The 21,661-nt window shown below is 54.2% G+C and overlaps 1 protein-coding gene across 2 annotated transcripts; it reads right to left on the bottom strand.

Moving 5' to 3' along the window:
• Positions 1-8,799: 8,799 nt before the first annotated feature.
• Positions 8,800-21,160, bottom strand: TRIM11 (tripartite motif containing 11). 2 transcript variants are annotated; one of them, XR_011425278.1, is made up of 7 exons: positions 20,346-20,995; positions 17,346-17,441; positions 16,819-17,049; positions 13,863-13,885; positions 13,675-13,775; positions 12,218-13,207; positions 8,800-11,413 (listed from the first exon to the last, which is right to left on the bottom strand). XR_011425278.1 is itself a non-coding variant. In XM_023618275.2 (6 exons), exons 1-6 carry the CDS (start codon positions 20,751-20,753, stop codon positions 12,660-12,662), a joined length of 1,407 nt encoding a protein of 468 aa, XP_023474043.1. In that variant the 5' UTR covers positions 20,754-21,160; the 3' UTR covers positions 11,744-12,659. The 2 variants fall into 2 exon arrangements, 1 of the variants encoding a protein (XP_023474043.1); XM_023618275.2 differs by lacking the exon at positions 8,800-11,413 and having other exon boundaries at positions 11,744-13,207; positions 20,346-21,160.
• Positions 21,161-21,661: the final 501 nt, after the last annotated feature.

Raw genomic sequence — 21,661 nt, 5'->3', positions numbered from 1 at the left:
ACCACGCTGGAGTTGCTGCCTGCTGCAGTGTTTCTCCCACAGGCGCCAATTCAGCAAACCTCTCTTTGGCCGCAGCAACTCGGATTTTCTCTTTTGAATTGAATTTTGCGTGTTAGTGACTGTTGGCAGGTGGCAGATCTGTTCCAGGATTTCTCCTGCTTTCCTCTCCCCTAGTCTTTGGTTCTCATCTATTTTTTTTCCATGTTCCCTAGTTTACATATTTTTCTATCACCTCTGTTCTCCGAAAAAATATTCATCTTGAAAGCATTTTGTGATTACTCCCGTTTTCCTGTTTTTCTGGGCAGATGTCAGTCATTTCAGGCCGCCATAAGAAAACACCATGGACAGGGCAGCTTAAACACAGGAATTTCCTCCTCACGTTCTGGGGGCTGGAAGTCCGAGGTCAGGTGCCAGCAGGTCGGGTTCTGGGGACAGCCCTCCTCCTGCTTCACAGACGGCCGCCTTCTCACCATGTCCTCACCCGGCAGAGAGAACAAGTTCCACACACTTCCTCTTATACGGACACCAACCCCACCATGGGGCCCACCCTCCTGACCCCCTCTAGCCCCAAGCACCTCCCAAAGACCCACCTCCAACGCCTTCATGTCGGGGGCAGGGCCTCAACACGTGAGGGTAGGGGGACACACATGCAGTCCCCAACAGTGGAATTCTCCCTCTGACCACTTGTCGCGTGGCTGTGTTGGTTTCACTGTGTCTGGTGCGTGCCTGCCTGGCCTGCGGGTGCTCAGAAGCGCCCTGGCCAGTGCCCGCCTTGGCCTGGGTCTGGGAAAGCCTCCATCCTGCCAACTGCTCTTTTTTCCTGATTTGTTCTTTCCACAGAAAATAACTTGTCTCTTTTTTTTTATGCCTAGATCATTGTTGCTCTCCTCTTATTTACATACTTCACCTTTCCATGCCACAAATTTAGAGGCATTTTTCTCATCCCATGGACCCCAGTGCCCTGAAATCAGTCGTGCCGGAAGCCTAGATGGACACACCCCTAGACATTCATTTCTATTCAGTCAACAAACGCATATATTTGTGTATATATATTTATTGATTGAATTAAAAGTATATCAATATCTATTAATGAATAAAATGATAAAATATAAAATAAATTTATATAACAATTAAAATTAAAATATCTATAAATATAAAATATGTATAAATATAAATAAAAATTATATAAATATAAATGAAAATTAAAATATAAATAAACAAAAATTATATATAAATATATGTTTATAAATATAACTGTAAATAAAATATATACTAATAAATATATTAATATAGCGATATCTACATATCGACCTATGTCTATCTATGTCTATCTCTATACATAATCACATGCTTGGTCTTTCTGTCCACCAGCCCCCACCTTGAAGCTATCTGGGGCCACTGTGGGTCACCCCATTAACATAACACAGACAACACACATATTATGTTTAATATGTATGTATTGACTGAATAAAAATGTATAGTCCACAATGTTCTAAGAACTGTTCTAGGCACTGGAGATACAGAAATGAGAGAATCGACCCCAGTCCTAACCTCAGAGTGGCTGCATTTCCTTTTCCTTATAATCCGGTTTGGTTTTCTGTCATTGGGAGATGCAGAGCCTGAGCAGGACCGGGCTGAGACTCTGTGAGACTGCAGAGGCAGGTGTGGGGGACCTGGTTGACCCCGGACCTGAAGGGGAACGCCAGCACTTCTCAGGGGTGGGAGTGGGTGCGGCCGGCTGTGAATAAGCAGTCACACTGTCGAGTAAATGACAGTTGAATTGAGGGGGGCAGGCCTGGGGTGAAGGACCAGCCCTGGGCTGCTGGCAGCGGCTCAGAGACGTGGAAATGCAGTTTCAGGAACAGCCCTCACCTCTCCCCTGTGAGGCAGACACACAAGTGCGGGTGGGACGGGGAGGAACGGCTGTGTCCGCACAGCAGTGAGGACTCTGTGCCGCCCGGGGCCCCCTGCCCGTGGAATGATAGACACATCTGGTCTTTGTCCTCAGTCGCTGGCAGAGTTTCAAAACCCCTTGAAATTTCCCAAGTGACAGGAGCATCTGTGTAACGATAACGAGCTGACCCACAGTGGCCCCCAGACAGCTCAGGATGCCGCTGGTCCCAGAAAGACCAGGTATGTGAGGGGAGGGCAGGAACTCGGAGCCCCTACCCCGACCTCCTGGAAGGGGCAGGGCTGGGGATGGAGCTTCATCACATGGCCAGCGATTCAGTCAGTCACGCTTGCGGAATGAAACCCCAATGAAAAGTCTGCACCCCGAGGCTTGAGGGAGCCTTCTGGTGGGTGACACATGGATGTGCAGGGAGGGGATGTGCCTGATCCCACACGGCGGGAAGCTCTGCCTTCCCTCCTCGCCCTGACCGTGCCCTGCTCATCCCTCCACCTGGCTGCGCCTGTTTGCCTTTATGATAGAACCATAACTGTAAGGAGAGTTCTGTGACTCATTTTACCAAATCACTGAACCTGAGGGGTTGTGGGAGTCCCCGAGTTTAGTCAGTGGGTCAGAAGTGTGGGTGGCCCTGAGACTTGCCACCAGCTTCTGAAGTGGGAGTGGTCTTGTGGGACCAAGTCCTTGACGTGTGGGGCTGCATGGACTCTGGGGAGTGAGTGTTAGACTTGAATTGGACTGCAGGACGCCAATCGGGTGTCGGAGAGTCAGTGTGGGGACAGATCCCTCTGGGAGTCCACAGCTTTGGGACCACAGAAAGCTGAGCCTACGGCAGCCGCCTCCAGAAATGTCCTGATTGCCACTGGCGTTGCTGACCCTGACTTCTGCTCCCCCATGTAGCCCAACAATCTTGTAAACACACATTTCCCTGAACCGGATGGGTTTATGCTCGAAAGCTAGAGTGGTTGATTATTTGACTGACTCTGAATGGAGCTGTCTCTTCACAGAGCCTTTCAAACTCGAGGTGAGAGATGACAGGCCACGGCAGGGCCTCCATCAATGTCCACTCTTACTCCGCTGCCTCCTTCTGATGAAGCCTCAGTGCCTCTCACTCCTGCACCCACACGGTAGGTTCCTAGCTCTGCTCATTTGGTCGTAAGCGATGCCTTCAGTGTTGGTGATTGTTTCACTTGACTAGCGGAGTGAGTGGAAATGATGTTCCTGAACCAGAGCAGAGACCTTAGGGATGAGAGTGAGCTGCCACAGGAATTACCGTACAAAATACGCGAGATCTGAACCTGAGGGCTCGCGGTGACTGTGCATCTGATACTCGAGAGGATGGACGAGGTCTGGATGTCCGTCCCCAACAACTTCTAAGTAAGAACCGATACAACACAGTCTGGCACCCATGAACTAAAATGGTGATGAATAACAGCAATTAACACTGAAAATAGTGATCAACAACTTCATATGGTTTAGGTATTATTATAAGCAAATTACTTGTATAAATGTGATACATCATAACTTAATAGACAGGAAACAGAAAGTTATGGAAATCAAAGTGAGATTGATGCACTGGCAATCACAGTAGGAGATTTTAATACGCCATGTTCAGACACCAAGAGAGCAGACATACAAAAATAAATGAATTTGTAGAAGTATCAGTAACACAAGTGGAAACATTTATGTGTTGGGCAGAAAGACAGACAGGCCGTATTTTCTGGCCTCTGTGAATGACATCGGTAACCATCAATGACAGTATAAACAAGTTATAGATATCCACTTGGGAGTTTTAAAAACCATCCTAAATAATTTCTGCATTAAATGGGAAAACAGAAACGATAATTAATTTTAAAGAGGCAGCCTAAGGACGAGATGTGGAGGTCAGCAGCAAAGGACTTCTTCATCCCCCAACTCTAGTCTTTGCTAAAACAGGGATGGGATTACTGCAGAACATAGAACATCAAAACAAATTTAAGTTTTCATTTTATCACACTATGCAATCTGCCGTTGCCATGTGGTACCTTGGAAACAAATAGTGTTCAGAATACAGACACTTGGGGTTTCTTCTGAGACCCTGTGTTCTGCGGCCGGAGGTCAATGTGCCTTCAACACAAGTCTCCCTTGCACATGGGGCTGCTGACCCCTTGGGCAGCTTGGCCAGCAGATATGATAGCTAGCTAGCTAGATGGCAGATATTTAGATAAGATAGATCAATCAATAGATAGATAAATAGATATAGATAGATAGATCTGATCAATATATGATAGAAGGGAGAAAGATTATAGATAGAGAGATGAGATGGATGGATGGATGAGATAGGTAGATACGTATGTGACAGATTAGATAGATAGGTAGATATGATGGATAGATAGATAAAGAGATAGATTCTAGATAGAAAGATAGATGATAGATTAGATTGATTGATCAACAGATTACATAGATTAGATTGATTGGTCAATAGATATTCTGAAAACGCTTTCTGATTCAGAAAACTGAAACTCTGAAGCAAATTACAGCAGGCACACTCTATCACAGCAGAATTCCCAAGAAAGTCAGGGTATTCCCAGGGCAAAAGCAAAGACAGACCAGGGTTGGACACGGCAGCTGGACACTTGTGTTTCAACAGTGGTCACAGCTCAGGACAAGGCAGGTGGGCAAGTAGACAGAGGCCCCCACTGAAATGGGATGCTCAGTTTTACCCAATCTGGCTGGGGAGCCACGAATCCAGACCAGGCAAACAGGAGCGTGGAATCTGAAACCATGAGGCACCAAAGGAAGCCGGACACAGGGAGGAAGGACAGAAGCCGAAAAACCAAGGGACTCCTAACACAGGTATTGGCAGTGTGTCAACAGATAAAAAGTGGAACAGAGGAGGAAATCAAAATCGCTTGGAGAGAAAGACACCATGAAGCTGGCCAGGTCGTTTGGGAAATAGCCAGAAAGAAATTCTAAAGTGGAAAACTATGATAACTGAAATTAAAACCAAGGTGTGGTGTGGATTAAACACTAAATGAGATTCAGCTGTAAAAAGCGTCAGTGACCAGGGAAGCTGAGGTGCAGGAAGCTGACAGCCACAGAGACGGCAGCACAGGAAAAGGTCCGTCACACAGGACGGCTGGAGAGAAAGAAGGTGGACCTGACTGGGTGTCTAGAAACAGAGAAGAGAGTTTTATAAAAACAATCATGAGTAAAATAACAAATTATAAATTTCCCAAAAGTGAAAATAATTCTCAGATTCAGAAAACACAAAAAGAGGTTGAACTAGCTAAGTACGTGAGCCGAGTGAAATATCCTTAATGACTAAGGACAAAGTAAAAATATTTTCAGAAGCACGAAAACTGAGGACTTTTATCACCAGCAGGAGCTTCTAGAGGATAGATGGTTAGAGGAGTGAAAAGGATGATAACTCTAAGAGCCTCCTGAAGGACTGGGCAGCCCACAGGAGCAGTAAGAACCGACAGGCACGAAAAGACTGACAGGACAGGGACGCAGGGAAAAAGACCCACCAAGGCACGGAGTTAAGCCAGAGGGCCATGCTGTGCTGCATGAACAATCGATCTGAACCAGGAGATTCATTTAAAACAAATGCCATCACTAATTTGTTTGAACTGGATGGCTCTCCCTCAACATATTTTGAAAAACTCTGGTTATCTTTTTATCAGCTGTGATTAGCAGCAAAGCACTGACCGTGGCCTAACTGTTGGCTGCAAGCCTCTGGACACCAAGAGTGACCGAGTCCTTCATCCATAACATGTTGAGAAGAAAGAGGCGTTTAAGTCCTCCCAGTCCATGCCCTCAGAGAAACCCACCAGCAGCGCGATGGGCTGACGGTCCTTTGCTCTGGGGGCTTCTTGGGGAGAAGCTGGTGCTGTGACAGAGCTGGGACTGTCTCTTGTGTCTGCACTGGAGAATGACCATGGATGCACTTGAGAGCAGCACAATGCCTACAAAGGAGACATCGCTGGACAGTGACAGCGTGAAGAGCAGGTCCCCGACAACTAGCTCAGAGGGGAGGAGGAACACTACTCACTGATAAACGTGTGGCTCAGTGAGGACACGCTGGGTGAAGACACAGTAGATGACCAGGTTACTACAGAAGGGCACGTGTGGGAACCACAAGAAGAAGAAGAAATGGAGGATATAATTTGTGGATGTGAATTTGACCAGCCAGGAGGTGCTGGGCCTGACGGTGATGGCCTGGGGCACCCTCAGGAGTCAGGTGGTGCAGATAGAGAGGCCCTTCAGGATCCAGTTCAGGTAGACCAAGGCCTTGCATGAGAATCATTTTGGAAATTCCTTATCCCAAACATGTCTGTCAGCATTAGGAGCACCATGGTGACAAGCATCACCATGTGGAGGATGGCCAAGTGACAGACAGGTCGGGGGTGGGGTGAGGTGCTTACGCCTGCAATCCAGAAGGAGCATGAAGAGAAGGAGGAAGGTGTTGGCAGAGACTCCAAGGCCAGCTTGGGAAACGAGATGTTTTTTGATGTTAATGTAATCGGGAAGTTTGCTCGTCTTAACAGAGAATATAAAATGTAATACGTATCTTTGGAGGAAAAAAAGAGGGCGAGCGAGCTCAGACCTCCAACATTACATCCATCATCGCCATAACTCCCTCCACCATCACCAATCTCCACCATCATTATTAGTTCACCAAGATGTTTTCGCTGATCCTGCTTTGCTCTTACGTATCCATAAAGATTCTTCAGAAACCTTGCTCTCCCAATCAAATGGTCCTTACAGGACAACCCTCGTGTGTAACGTGATCTCCTGGGACTCGTTCCTCCTGGCTCCCTCCTGCCTAAGCAGTGGTTTCCGGGAGATAATGAACCCTGTTAAGATTTCCTGGGAATGGTCCCTCATCAGGCGTAAGGGAGAAATAACCCCCTGAGTGTCAGTATCTTTCAGAAATATTGAACCCGACATCTCTGAGTGCTTCTCATCTGGATGCCCACGGGATGGCCCCAGCCAACACATGCTCTCGATGAGCTGTTTTACACAACCAGCACGTATCTGATAAGGGTATGGGTCCGATGACTTCATCCTATTTTCTCTAAAAGTTTTACATTTTACACTCAAGGCTGTGATCCATTTTGAGTAAATTTTCACATAAGGTGTGAGCTTTAGGTTGAGGTTTGTTTTCCCCCAGACATCCCTTTGCTCCAGCACCATTTGTTGAAGAGGCTCCTTCCTTTGTTGAATTGCCTTTGCTCCCGTGAAAGACCATTTGGGCAGATTTGTGTGGGTCTGATCCTGGGTCTGTTCTGTTCATGTCTGTCTGTCCCTCCTCAATACCCACCGCCTTGATTCCTGAGGCTGTACGGCGAGTCCTGAGTGTGGGAATACGGGTTCTGTTCCCTCGACGCCTCCCTCTCAAAACTGTTCCAGATTTTGTAGCTCCTTTACTTTTCTGCACAAATTTTAGAATAATCTTGTTTACATGTGCAACAAAATCTTGCTGAGAGTTTGATAGGAATCGTGTTAAATCTGTGTATCAATCCACAGACACACTGTGCCTCCATCTACTTCGATCTCCTGTGAATTCTTTCATCACTTGCGTGTAATTCTCAATGTCCTAGCTCTGTATATGTTAACTGTGGCCATTGTTGAGTCCTTTGTCATTTACAGTTACTGTTTTACTTGGACATTTTCGCAAGGTGCTTGTTTCGAGGAGCTTCATGGAAAGAGCTCTGACAAGGACAGATTTCTGATAACTCTCAGATCATACCACTGAGGGGTAAGGATTCACAGAACCCTAGACGAGAAAGTAATGGCTTCAGAAAACTGCTAACAACAGATCAAGATCAACAAGAATTAATCCCATGGGCCAAACAAACTCATGAGGATGGTTATACTTTTTACAGCTTTTTCTTTGAAACATTGCTGGTTCTTTAATGTTTTGTTTTTCCAGCTTTATGGAACTTTTTTCTCTTAAGCTATCTATAACGTACAGCAATTTGGTAAGTTATGGCTTTGTAAACAGAATTGAAACATTTATCCTTTTCTCCCTACCTGATCCCTCCAGAATTAAGGAACTCATTAAGTATTCTTATTTTCATGGCAAGATACTTATTTGCGTAAGTTCAAGAATCTGTTTTCCTTGTAACAGGACACAACTGGAAACATTGGTTACAATAAGGTTTTTACTGGAATGTCACATTTGAGAATATGCATAAAATCAGATATGACCAGACAGTTTCAAGGAATTAAGGTTGACTTTATGGAGCCAGTAAATCTTGGACAAATCAGCCTGGTGTCTTGCTTATAGGACTCTCAGCAGCCTCTCCAGGTGAATTCCTGGCAGGTCCAGGAATCTCAGGATATTTTAGGGACCTCAGGAAGAGAGGAATTAACCCAAATCTATAGAAATTGCAAGTGAAATCTGACGTCGAGGCAGACTTGGCTTGTCTTCCGAGCCTCAAGAGGCTTTTACAAGTCTAATCTGACATTCCTTATGGAAAGTTCCAGAAGAGCAGATTTACAAGATTCTACATGGTCATCACTATTCTTGCTGCACTTATGTTAACAATCAGGCTAAGTTGGAAACTAGACAGACTAATCTCACTTTGGTTATGTATGGTAGAAATGGGGTGACTGTAGAGACAAAAATTATTTCCGTATAATCAGTTGTAATGTCCCCTTTCATTTCTGATTTTAATTGTTTTTTTTTCATAATTTAGCTAAAAGTTTGTCAATTTTATTGTTCTTTTTAAAGAACAAACTCTTAGTTTTGAAGTTTTTCTCTGTTGCTTTTCTATTATTTATTTCATTTATCACTGCTCTAACCTATATTATTTCCTTCTTTCCGCTAGATTCGCATTTAATTTGCCTTCTTTTTCTAGTTGCTTGAGGTGTAATGTTAGGCTGTTGATTTGAGATTTCTCTTCTTTTCTAATATAAACATTTACAGTATAAATTTTCCTCTTAAAACTGCTTTCACAGCATCTGGTACGTTTTCCTATTTTGTGTTTTCATTTATCTCCAGATACTTACTAATTTCTATTGTCATTTCCTCCTTAGATCGTTGGCTGCTGCCAATCATCTACTGGTGGTGGAGACCACCCACTGTTAGCGTAGGAGCTCACCACAGCTAGTGTAGGAGCTCACCACGGCTAGTGCAGGAGATCACAACTGCTAGTGCAGATCACCACTGCTAGTATAGGAGTTCACCACTGCTAGTGTAGAAGATTACTCACTTCTAGTGTAAGTGGTCACCACTGCTAGTGTAGGAGCTCACCACAGCTAGTGTAGGAGCTCACCACGGCTAGTATAGGAGTTCACCACTGCTAGTGTAGATTACTCACTTCTGGTGTAAGTGATCACCACTGCTAGTGTAGGAGCTCACCACAGCTAGTGTAGGAGCTCACCACGGCTAGTGCAGGAGATCACAACTGCTAGTGCAGATCACCACTGCTAGTATAGGAGTTCACCACTGCTAGTGTAGAAGATTACTCACTTCTAGTGTAAGTGATCACCACTGCTAGTGTAGGAGCTCACCACAGCTAGTGTAGGAGCTCACCACGGCTAGTATAGGAGTTCACCACTGCTAGTGTAGATTACTCACTTCTGGTGTAAGTGATCACCACTGCTAGTGTAGGAGCTCACCACTGCTAGTGTAGATTACTCACTTCTAGTGTAAGTGATCACCACTGCTAGTGTAGGAGCTCCCCACTGCTGGTGTAGGAGCTCACTACTGCTAGTGCAGGAGCTCACTGGTAGTGTAGATTACTCACTTCTTGTGTAAGAGCTCACCACTGCTAGTGTAGGAGCTCACCACTGCTAGTGTAGGAGCTCACCACTGCTAGTGTAGATTACTCACTTCTAGTGTAAGTGATCACCACTGCTAGTGTAGCTCACCACTGCTAGTATAGATTACTCACTTCTAGTGTAGGAGCTCACCACTGCTAGTGCAGGAGCTCCCCACTGCTAGTGTAGCTCACTCACTGCTAGCGTAGATTACTCACTTCTAGTGTAGGGGCTCACCAGTGCTAGTGTAGATTACTCACTTCTAGTGTAAGTGATCACCACTGCTAGTGTAGCTCACCACTGCTAGTGTAGCTCACTCACTGCTAGTGTAGATTACTCACTTCTAGTGTAAGAGCTCACCACTGCTAGTGTAGGAGCTCACCACTGCTAGTGCAGGAGCTCCCCACTGCTAGTGTAGGAGCTCACTTCTAGTGTAAGTGATCACCACTGCTAGTGCAGGAGCTCACCACTGCTAGTTAGAGCTCGCCATCGCTGTCTTGTTAACAATACAGGTTAACGAGAAAAACCTGTTGTCTTGTCTTGTTAAGACGGGTTAACGAGAAAAACGAGTCTGTGAACATGTACACGTGGGAGACAGCCAGGGAAAACGAGGCACTCAGAGCAGTGGCTTAGACTCCTGCTTATCCAGCACCCTCCACAAGGAACGAAAGTGTGTGGATAAATGACAGGTCAAGGGAAGTGGTTGTGGACTTCGATGGCCGGCCCACCATGGCCAAGTAAAGGAGTGGCAGATAAGCTAGTTAGTAGGTTAGTTAGGTGCATTCTCAGTGCCGTCTCCAGGCTGGGAGGTCGGGAGCCATCTCCTGTGCCGGCCTGTTCTCCCTGTGCGGAGGGGCCAGGACACCCGTCAGTGTCTGCCCTGCGCAGTGTGGCTGCTCCTGCTCGAAACATACCTTACGCCAAATGGGAGTTCAGGGGTGGCGTGTTCTGCTGCCCCCCACCGTCAGAAGGGATGAGCTCCCTGGTACTCACGGACAAGCTCACACCTGACTCACCTTGCTGGGTGTTCTCCCTGCTGAAAGCAAGGTGCAGGCAGGTGCCCCCGCTGCTCTAGGTGTGAAGCGATGACAGGAAAAGCGAAGGCCCCGCACGTGGGCAGGTAGCTCCAGGAGGGCCAGGGAACGACCTATGACGTGTCCTTCACGAGCAGTGCTGAGCTCCTGCACTAAGAGTGGGTGATCACTTACACTAGCAGTGCTGAGCTCCTGCACTAAGAGTGGGTGATCACTTAGACTAGCCGTGAGTGAGCTCCTACATTAGCTGTAGGTGGGCGCTACACTAGCAGTGGGTGATCTGCACTGATGGTGGTGAGCCTCTGCACCAGCAGTGACGAGCTGGTCTCTGCCCAGAACTCAGAACGGTAGACACAAATGGTTTTCCGTCTCCCCGACTGGTGTCCAGCTCTACCCTAACACCGCGGCTGGAGGTGTCTGTCCTGGTGCCCTGAGTGCGGCTGAGTGCTTGTCCATGCTCTCACCCATGAGGCTGTCCTCCCAGTGGCGTTTCTGGCAGCCATGGTGAAGTCCCAAACCTTGATGTCCAGATCTTGCTCCAGGCGGGAACCCACGGTACACTCAGATTGTCAACAGAAAGTGACAGTGGGCTCAGCTGCTCAGGAAAATGAGATGGGGGCACTTCTCCAGCCAGGAAAATGCCCGGACTCCTGCCTCAAAAATCCTTCCCCCGTGCACATAATTTGAAGGAACTGCTGAAGACATTCAAAGGGGAATACATCTAATAACAAAAAAGCCCAAGGATGAAAGAATGAGTAAAGGAATGACCAACAAGTGGAAAACTACCTGGCTACTGAACACAGTGTTTATCAGGGAAAGGTTATCTGGAAAAACAAAAAATTTCTGCAGCAGGTGCATGAAATGAACACGCACGTCGAGCAAAGACCAGGGAGACCACGTCTGGGAGTCGCTGTGTTCACGGGGGCAGTAGCCGCGTCCCTGACTTTGCCTGCAAGCATCCTGCCTCAGCGCCACCCTCCCCGGGCTGGCCCTCTGCCCAGCACTTTCCCAACCTGCGACCCCCACCCCCCACCACTTAAAGACAGTGGGATTACAGACAATGCTGTTTATTTACTGTGAGAAGGGTCCTTGGAATAAATAAATCCTAGGGATGCAGATGCCACACCACACCTTCCTGAGAGGGTGAAGCAGTGCAAAAGTTAAAAGCAAAACGAATCCCGGATTCCATAAGCAGTATCGCCCCTCCCCCAGGGCAGGCAAGAGCAGTGGGGGGCCAGAGACGCCGGGATGCCCTGCAGGCCGTCTGTGAGGGCAACGCCAGCCTGCGGCTCTCAGCGCAGCTCAGATGGAAACTGGGAGCTTGCCCACCAGTGCTCACCTCCAGGCCCACAGGACCCCCACATCCCAGCCTCCGCACTAGGGGCCAGTGAAGGGGCATTTTCAGGATCCCCGAGTGGTTGGCGCTTCCGTGTGTCCTGGTTACTAGGCTGCACTATCAGCGCCTTTTGCTCCCTCTCCCCTCCTCTGGCCTTTCCCAGGTCCCCCCTGCTGCACCCTGACTAACCTGAGGCAGCCACATCCAGCCCGTTTTATGGGACCAGACCCCGAGACTGCCGGCAGCTTTCTCAGGGTGCAGCCCTGGAGTCGTAGGACCCCGGTGCCTCTCCACAGAATGCAGCCAGGCTGGGTGGGCTCCTGGAACCAGAGCTGCCGGGGTCCTGGGCTCGGGGTTCTGCGAAGGGCTGTTGGTGATGCCCCAGCAGAGAGGGTCTCGGCATCCGACGATCTGGGAGGACATCCCAGGGCAGGATGCAGCCGGCTCTGCACGCCTTGCACAGCTTCCCAGGAGTGACAGCAAGTTCAGTTTTACTGCGCACATCAGAGGCCCTACGAGCTCTTTCCACAGCTCAGAGGACACGCACCTTCCTCCCAGGCTTTCCAAGTGGCTCAAAGACCCAAAGCCAGGACGAGGAGCCATGAGAGACCCACTCACCACGAGGGCCACCTCACTGGGAAGCCAGCATGTCCCCAGGCCCACCTTTCGGTCTGCAGATGGTCATCGGGGTGGGGCTGCTGGACAGAGGCGAGAAGAGGGCCCGGAGGGTCCCTGAGAAGGGTGTCTCGGGGAAGGCATACAAAAGCGAGCCGTCGGTGGCGCTGTAGAAGGATAAGTGTCCCGCCTCGTAGTCCAGAAAGATGCCCACGCGCCGGGGCGGGTCTCGGAGGGGGGCGAAGGCGCGCTCGGAGGAGTTGTAGTAGCTGCCCAGGAACACCAGGATCCAGAAGCCGTTGCCGGCGAACAGCTCGCCCTTCTCCTTGCGATTGGCGTTGTCTCTGCAGACGCCCAGGGCCCAGCTGGCCCGCTCCCCCACCTCTACCTCCCAGTAGTGGCGGCCGGAGGTCAGGGGCTCCCGGCCCAGCACGCAGGGCCCGGGGTCGAACCGCTCAGGGCTGTCAGGCAGGGCCTGCCGCAGGTCCCCGCGCCGCACGCTCCGCCTGTCCTCCGACAGGACCAGCTCAGGATTGGCGGTGTCGGGATCAAGAGTCACGTCCCCTGCAGACAAAGCAGCGGTTACCCATGGGCTGTCTATCCCAGGCCCTGCACCCCGACGGCCGGCCAGAGAGACTGGCTGCAAACCAACCACGTCCCCACCCACTCTGAAATGACCACCCACCCACTTGTAGTCACAACTTGGAATGTTCTAGAAAGCGGCCCACACTGCCTTGAGAATCCTCCTCCTTCAGAGGACAGAGGAACCCCTGGTGCTTTCTACGTCCATTCTCTCAGTCCCTAGAGCGAAGCGTGTCCCTTCCAGCCCAGCTCGCACTCAGGGCTCCCCAGGCCTGGCCTCCCCTTGACCGCTGCCTCCTGTCCGACGGCCCTGACACCTTCAGCCTTCCTGTCTGTGAACTGGGAGCCGTTCCCACCAGACCCTGGGTATCAGCAGGAGCTCAGACCCTGCACTCCTGGACCAGAGCCAGCAGCAAGCCCCCTGGGCCCCACATGCCAATGGGACCCACCTCGGAACCTCCGCAGGGCCTCCACCAGCCCCGGCACCCTGCACACCGTCCTCATCTCCATGGGCACCACCTCGGGAGGCTGCAGCTTCACGTCTTGGACCCTGGGGGGGCAGCGTAGGTGTCACCCCTGTGGCCGGCCCACCCCGCCCCCCCACTCATCTTCCCGGGGGGCTGGCCAGGGCTCCTACCTGCACAGGATGTCCCTGACGTCCTGTGGGAGAAACACGCAGTGTCAGTGCCTGTACTCTGGTACTGCGCCTGCCCGCGGCCCAGCCCTGTGCACCAGCGCCCCTCAAACCTCGCTCTGCTCCCTCTCTCGGCCCCTGGAACCCCAGGCAGGAAATACATATATACCTACGCACATACGTGTACACACACACACATGCAGTCAGAAACCACCCGGGGCTGCCTGGAGTATGGCTCAGACATGGGTACGCTGGAGACACTTAGGGCGAAGCTAGCCCTGCAGACTCGGTCCCATTCCCTGCACACATTCAGAGCACACAGGACGTCAGGAGCGGGCTCCCTCATCCAGAGCTCCAAGCACCCTTGGGTGTTGGGACAGGTGGGGTGGGGTTCCAGTGGGTGAACACCTGTTTTGGTGGAACACCCCAGCTGGGATTCCACCTGTTTTGGCCCAGTGCCTCCCGCCTGCTGCGCTCCGGGCAATGGCTGTCTGGTGCCTGCAGCCTCGTCTGCTCCCATTCACCCCTCTGCCTGCCCAGCCTGTGCCCGTGGCCCTCCCTCAGGTCCCAACTCACACTCCACCTTCCCTGTGGTGATCCATGAGAGCCTTCTGCTCAGTGTGACAGGCTGAACTGAGTCCCCTGATTCCACATGCTGGAGCCGCAGCCCCCAGCACCTCAGAATGAGACTGTACGTGGAGACGGGGCCTTTCGAGAGGTGATGACAGTAAAGTGACGTCACTGGGGTGGGCCCTGATCCCACACGACAAGGACGCGGACACTCTGAGGGACAACCACGTGAGGACACAAGGAGATGGCCGTCTACACACCAAGGAGAGGCCTCAGGAGGAAGCAGCCCTGCCCTCACCTGGGCCTCTGACTTCCAGCCTCCAGATTGGGAGACAACGAAAGCTGTGTTTGAGCCCTGGCTGTGGCATTTGTTACGCAGCCCAAGCTGCTGAGATGCTCAGCTACTTGGAGCGCTGGCTCCTGGCAGCAAACAGCTTGGTCTTTTGCCTTTTTAGAACAGCGCCCAGGCATAGCAGGGACCCAGTCCACATGGTCAATCAAACAAACCTCACGTGTGGTCATTCTGACCCCAGTGTGCACCAGCTACCGGGCTGGACCCTGGGACACAGAAGTAGGTAACACTGTGCCCGATGAGGGCTTCCCTCGAGGCGGGAGATTGTCACACACACAAGTGGCTGATTCTGTGTGGGGGGAACAAGACACACTAGGCCTCAAAGGAAAAGGAAGACTTGTGGGCTTCTGCAGCCCAAGAAGGGTGCACTGGGAGACACGGTGAAGTGCAGCCTGGAGAGGCATGTGCAAAGGGCCCAGGGCACAAGGAACCTACCGTAGCCTGGGTGCAAAGCAGAAACAGCCTGAGTTGTTTCACCTGGGTGCTGGGAAATGGGGGGAGGAGGGGTCTTAGCTGTCACGAGGCCGGCTGCTCAGGAACAAAATGTATATGTGTGCGTGAGAGGCAGGGCTGCAGGAGAGGAAAGTGCAAGGCCCTCCCTGCCCAGGGGTGGGGGCCGGGGCCTCCAGAGGAGAGGCTTGGCCTCTGCAGAGACTGCCTGGCCGCCTCGGGCAGTGGGGACTCGGACACACAGCCTTAGGCAAATGCTCTGCACCCATGGAGGACAGCCGTGGAGGAAGGCCTGAGGGGCAGCTGGGAGCCAGGCGGTGGGACCCTGGCAGGCACCCAAACCCTCGCCTCCCCCGACCACGGGCTGTGGGCACTCCTCGTCCAGTACTGTGGCCAAGGGCACAAGCGCACCTGATCTCCCCCACCTACATCAGTAAACAGGGTGCTGCTGGGGCTGCTCCCCAACACCCCCCACACAGCATGGGCCAGGGGTGCTTGGGGCGGGGGCACCTTCCCTGAAGTCGGCTAGCAGGGCAGCAGCGGATGGCAAGGCCTTGGCTGGGAGACAGGAGCAGCAGGGGGCAGGAGGGGGCACCAGTGGGGTCACTGGTAGGAACAGGTGGGGGCACTGGTGGGGGCAGGTGGGAACAGGTGAGGGCAGGGGCAGGTGGGGGCATTGATGGGGGCAGGCAGCAACTCAGCAGTAGGAAACGCGGCCAGGCCAGCAGAGACCACCCCCACGGGGCCCCGTCAACTGAGACCCCAGTCGCATTTCCGTGGGTCCCACCTCACTTGCTGGGCCGACTGCTCCTCCTTCAAGAACCTCCACTCCCTGGGCCCCATCCGGCACCATTCGTCATCCAAGGGTGCTCGCGCTCGCTTCCTGGCTGGCCACCCAGCCCCTCACGTCATGACCCAGCCACTTCGGCTGCCGTCCCTCACGTCCCCCAGACACTTGCCAGGTTCTTCCTGTTCCCTAGGCTTCTAATCGCGCGACGGCTCAGCAGAAGCCACAGGCCAAGTTCAAACCCCAGGACAGGATTCAAGTTCAAACCTCAGAAGCCTCTTTCTGACCCCTGCAGGTCCACTCAGCCCTGAGGCTCCACAGGGTCGCCTCCCACAGCAAGTCCCCTGGGCCACGCACAAAGAGCTGGGCCAGGAGCCAGGTAGGTCCTCAGGGTGACACAGCCAAGAGGAAGCCTACAGGAGACCTGCCGGCCTTTCCTATCAGCCCAGTGGGCCCGACCCTGCAGAGGGCTGGGCCACGACCCACAGGCCCCGGGCCCTGCAACACCACTCACGAGGCCCGGCCCGTCCCCAGTGGGGCTCCAGGACCAGCGCCAATAGCCGTTCTCAACATGGCTGGGGACTGGTGTCCACCCCGAGCTGCGTGGCGTCCATGGGACCCACACTTACACCTGGACGCCTGTGCCAGCCTGCCTGACCCCCGACGTTGCAGGCAGGACCTGGAGGTCAGGAGAGCATGGCGGGTGGGCGGCCGGCTCTACCCCTGCCTTCCTGGGGCTTCCTCCACGACCCCGCCTGTCGACAGCCCCCTGCGTACCACCAAGGGCTGGGCCGGCTCACCTGCAGCAGCCCCAACGCAGGCAGCTGGCAGCGCCCCTCCAGCTCCTCGATGAGCTGGGCCAGCTGGGTGCTCTGCTGCTCTAGCCGGGCGGCGCTCTCTCGCAGTGGGGGCAGCACCTCCAGCTCCTCCTCCTCTAGCCTCTGTAGCAGCCGCTGCTCCTCCTCCACGAGCAGGCGGCGCAGCCGCTCGAACTCCACCAGCACGTTCTGCCGCTGGCTCTCCACCATCTTCTGCGGATGCCGGAGCGGACAGCTGAGGGCTGGGGCCCCGTGGCCACCCTGACCCCAACCCCACTCCCCTCCACCCTTAAATCTACACTTGAGATCCCTCCACACCCCTTCCTCCCACCACCTGAGCCCCCAGCCCATCCATCCCTCCCCCCAGCCCCAGCGGGTTATGAACGGAGTCTAGAACTGGGTGCCGCCTGATGCAGAAGCACGAGGCCGAGTGGACGGCGGCCTCCAGCAGTGCGGGCCCAGTGCCCCCGTCCCCCACCCACCAGGACCCTGGGCACCCAGCCACCTGCCTGCCACAGGGTGCAGGTCTCCTCGGCCTGGGCCTGGAACAGCAGCGCGTCCTCCATCTGCTTCCGCAGATGCTCCAGGGACTTCTCCAGCTTGCCCTGCAGGGAGGAAAGGCCAGCCAGAGTGACCCCGCCCGCCCAACCCCAGCTGAGCCTAAACTCGGCGGGGACACAGTCACAGGAAACAGCGTCTGGGATGTGACAGGTAGAACACACTCGAATTTGCCAGGAGACGCCCTCCCACCTACCACTAAGGCCGACATCCCCCCTCACCCAAATTTCTTTTCCCTGACCCCCTCCTCATCTCTGGCCAAGCTTCCCACACCCCACGGCCGAGGTTCTGCCACATTGCAGCCTTCCTTCCTCCAAACCCCCTTGCTTCTCTGTGCCTGTGCCAGGCGGGCCGTGGCTCAGCTTCAGAGGAACGAGTGGTGGGACGGGCACATCTATACCGGCTCCTCGGGCCAGACCCCAGGCCCACGCCCGTCTACTTCACCCAGTGCAATGCGGGTGGCCCTGGGAAAGCCACGAGGCCTGGGCCACGAGGGCCTGACGGCTGTCACAAGAGGGGTAGTAGCGGTGCTCAGGGGCATGCCGGTGGCCTTGTGCTCGCAGCACCCTCGGCTCTCCATCAGTGCTCTGGATGGACTGAGGTCCTGAGAGGTTGCGCTTTCTGGAGCGAGCACCCCCAGGCTGTGTGAATGTCAGCCATGGCCCACTGGGGTCAGCGCAGTTTGCTGGGCACTAAGGCAACCCAGGCACCAGCACAGGGAGGGATCGGGACTCGTCGCCCCAAATGCGCCCTTGGGCATAAGGATGATTTTGAGCTGAAGGTGAGTGAGAAACAACAGATGCAGAAGAGCTCTCTGTCCTCCTCTTGGCCTAAAGGCAGAACGCAAGCTTCCTGTGAGACAGAGGCCCACCCTGTACCAGGCAAGAGAGAGCACTTGTCCCCAGAGTCATGGACATGGAGATGAGCCCGCCTGAACACACCTCGCTAAACAGCCCTGACCTTCCATTAGTTCCCCCGTACAGCTCCCAGCTCCTATCCCACGATTCATCAGCCCGAAAAGCCCAAATCCCCATCCCTTTGTCTAGTGACTTCTCCACAACTTATCACCCTGTTAAAATGGAACATCAACCCTCGACTCTAACCACTTCTTTGGGTTTTTCGCTTCTTTTCTGTGAAGCTCTCGTGCCATGTAAAACTTAATAGACTAACAAGATTTTACCCATTTCACCTGTCCCTTGGTGTTTTGTCAGTTTAATTCACATACCTCAATCACTGGTGCTAATAGGGTAGACGTATTCCACCCCCCCAAAATAGAAGCGTTAAGTGCTGCCCCCTGGGACTTTATCAGGTCAGCTGGGAGTGGCTCTGGAGAGCTGCTGGTCACCCTCTGCTCCCTGGTCACTTTCTGCACCCTGATCGGGGTGCTTGGTGACGGGAGTGCAAACCTGTGGCAGGACAAGAGAAGTGGACATTCCTATGTGTGTTGTACCTCAAAATAAGAAGAAAAACCACAGGAATCTGTATCAGGACAAGCCCACTGACGTGGATCGGGGCACAGGTTTCTTCTGCTGTCCCAGAAGCTTGCTCTATGGCAGTGACAGACTGGCGGGGTACCGACTCTAACGCTGGCTAAGCTGTGTACCTGGTGCATCTCAGCAGACACACGCTACTGATGCGGGGTTGGTGAGCCGAGGAGTCGAAAGAAAGATTTCTTGGACTCTCAAGATCTGGCAGTAGTGCTCTTTTATTTAGAGAATAGTGTGGAATAGCATGGGGACGGGACCCACGGGCAGTCAGGCTGCTGCGTGGGGACAGGGCCCACGGGCAGGAGGAGCCCCTGCTGCTGCAAACATGGGTGCAGAGTAAGGCTAAATTTAAGGCTTAGGTATGTGAGCCATCTCTTTACAAGACAAAAAAAGTTAAAACGGTACCAGTGCCGGTAGGGTCCGGCCATTGGGCGGTCCCACAACTTTTAGATAAGAATCAAACTGGATTGAGTAAATGGCAGAAGCCACCGCTTAAATATTATCCTCAGCCAAAGACAAAGGAAGATGGGGGGGGGGCGGGGGTCAGTTACATGAGGTTGCCAGACAGTAACCAACTGAAGTTCTTGCCTTCCCCATTAAGTTTCCAGAGATAAGGCCATGCCCCCTTCCTTCACAAATGCAAATGTCTCTCATCAAAGAGCAAGCAAATTCCAGTCCCCGGAGCCTGCTTCTCCTCTGCAGTTTTAAAATTAACCAGCCTAAAATCCTCATCAGCTACCACCCGTGAAGCGAAACGCAAACCGCAGTCAAGAAGCTTGAAAGGTGCCGCCCAGGCATGCAGTCCCTGGGTCCCAGAAGCAAACCCAGGGCAGCCGTGCGGAGCGAGGCGGCAGCGGCCGTGAGCGTCCGCCCCGAGGCTCGGGCAGAGAGAGGACAGCCGGCATCGGCCGGAGTTTTAAAGACATGCACTTCCGGTCCGGGAAAACTAGGCATGTCAGCCTGGGGTCGGCTCGGGACTCAGCCCTGGCATGTCCGCGGCAGAGGCGGCCCTAGGGCCCCGCGCCTGCCTCCGAGGGCAACGGCTGTGTCCCCCTCGGACGCCAGCCTGGGGCTGTGCGGGGGCTCCCTCCTGCCTCCCCAGTCTCTGCTCTCCAGGGCTTCAGCCCGGCCTCCGCCCCACGGCCGGCCCTGCCCACCACCCTCCGAGGGCTCAGAATCCTCGTTCGTGGCCGTCCGTCTGGGACCAGCCATCTCTGAGGTTCTCTTCCGGCTTTCTCCTCTTCCGGGCTCCATCTCCACCCGGGGTCAGGCACAGCTGCCCAGTCCCCGGACATCCCCCGAGAGCACGCCCCCCGACCCCGAGACCCCAGGAGGCGCCCCACTGGTGAGCGGTGCTCCAGCCCCACGAGGCAGCCGGTCAGGACGCGCTGCATGCCCCGGATCCCCCAACGCCCAGACTCGCACCGGGCCCGCCTCCGCCCCAGCCCGGGAGCCGCGGCGCACCTTGAGGTCGTCGGCCGCCTCCTGCAGCGGGCGCACGCGGTGCGCCCAGTGCTCCCCGGAGCGCTCGCAGGCGGCGCACAGCAGGCGCAGCTCGTCGGCGCAGAAGGCGGCCAGCGGCTCGCGGTGCGCGGCGCACACGCCCTGCGGGACGGGCGACGGCGGGTGCAGGCGCCGCGCCATCTCGGCCATCTTGGCGAGCGGGCGGTTGGGCCGCAGGTTCCTCTGCGGGGACAGCTCGCGGCACTCGGGACAGGCGTACGGGCCCTCGGGCTGGCCCCAGCAGCGCCGGATGCACTCGCGGCAGAAGTTGTGGCCGCAGTCGGTCATCACCGGGTCCGTGAAGTAGTCGAGGCAGATGGCGCAGGTGGCCTCCTCCTGGAGGTTGGTGGACAGGTCGGGGGCGGCCATGGTGCGGGCGGAGCGGAGGAAGGCGGCGCTCTCCGCCGGGTTAGGCGTGACCTGCCGCCGCCGGGACTTTGGGGAGCGCGCGGGGACGCGAGACGCAGGGCACCGGGGGTCGCGGGGCTCAAGGCTCCACGGATGCGCGGCCCGGGCTCCAGGGACGCGGGGGCCTCCGAGGCGCGGGGACCCCGGGGCAGCAGTGGCTCTGAGGACAGGGCGCAGGGCTCCGGGACGCCGGCAGGAAGAGGAGGCTCGGCGGAAGCAGGAAGCCGCTGGGTGGGTTTTTTTTTTGGAACAACCCGCTTTACCCCGGGATTGGCTACGGCCTATCACGCGGCCCGCGGGCCGGACAGAATTGGAGGCTGTTCCCCCGATGACCTCGCGTCGCCGCCGCCGGCTCCGGGTCGCTCTGGGGTCGCGCGGCCCGGCGTCTCCCTCGGGGCTGGGCAGGATGGGGTGCAGGCTGCGCGCGCAGCGACCGCGAGGACAAGGGGAGCCCCTAGCCGTCCCACGCGCGCCCCTGGGCTGGGCACGATCGAGATGAACGGGGTGAGGGGCTCAGCTCGCAGGGACTCCGACCTTGTTGGCACAGGAGTATTGAGGCATTCTGGGGTGCTAGTGACCGTTTCAGGGCTACTAATGCGCCTGAAACTGCGGGGGGTGGGGCACGTGGAGAGGGAGTGAAAGGCAGGAACGCGACCCCTCCAGGATCCTTACCTCCTTTGAATTTCGCCCCGTAGGGGCAACTTCAGGGGGGTGGAAAAGGATGGAGTGGGCGCCCTGAGGCTTTTAGGGGTGCAGTTTGAAGTCTCACTCTCCCGCTTCCCCCTTGGAAGGACCCAACCATGGAATTTCTGGATGACAAAGAAAGTGGACACAGGAGCCCTTGGCTCTATGCACAATAACTGGACCCC

Source organism: Equus caballus, chromosome 14 (genome assembly GCF_041296265.1).
Source record: "Equus caballus isolate H_3958 breed thoroughbred chromosome 14, TB-T2T, whole genome shotgun sequence".
Lineage (NCBI taxonomy): Eukaryota > Metazoa > Chordata > Mammalia > Perissodactyla > Equidae > Equus > Equus caballus.
The sequence above is the reverse complement of the archived record's forward strand: the minus strand, read 5'-3'. Positions and strand labels throughout refer to the sequence as shown.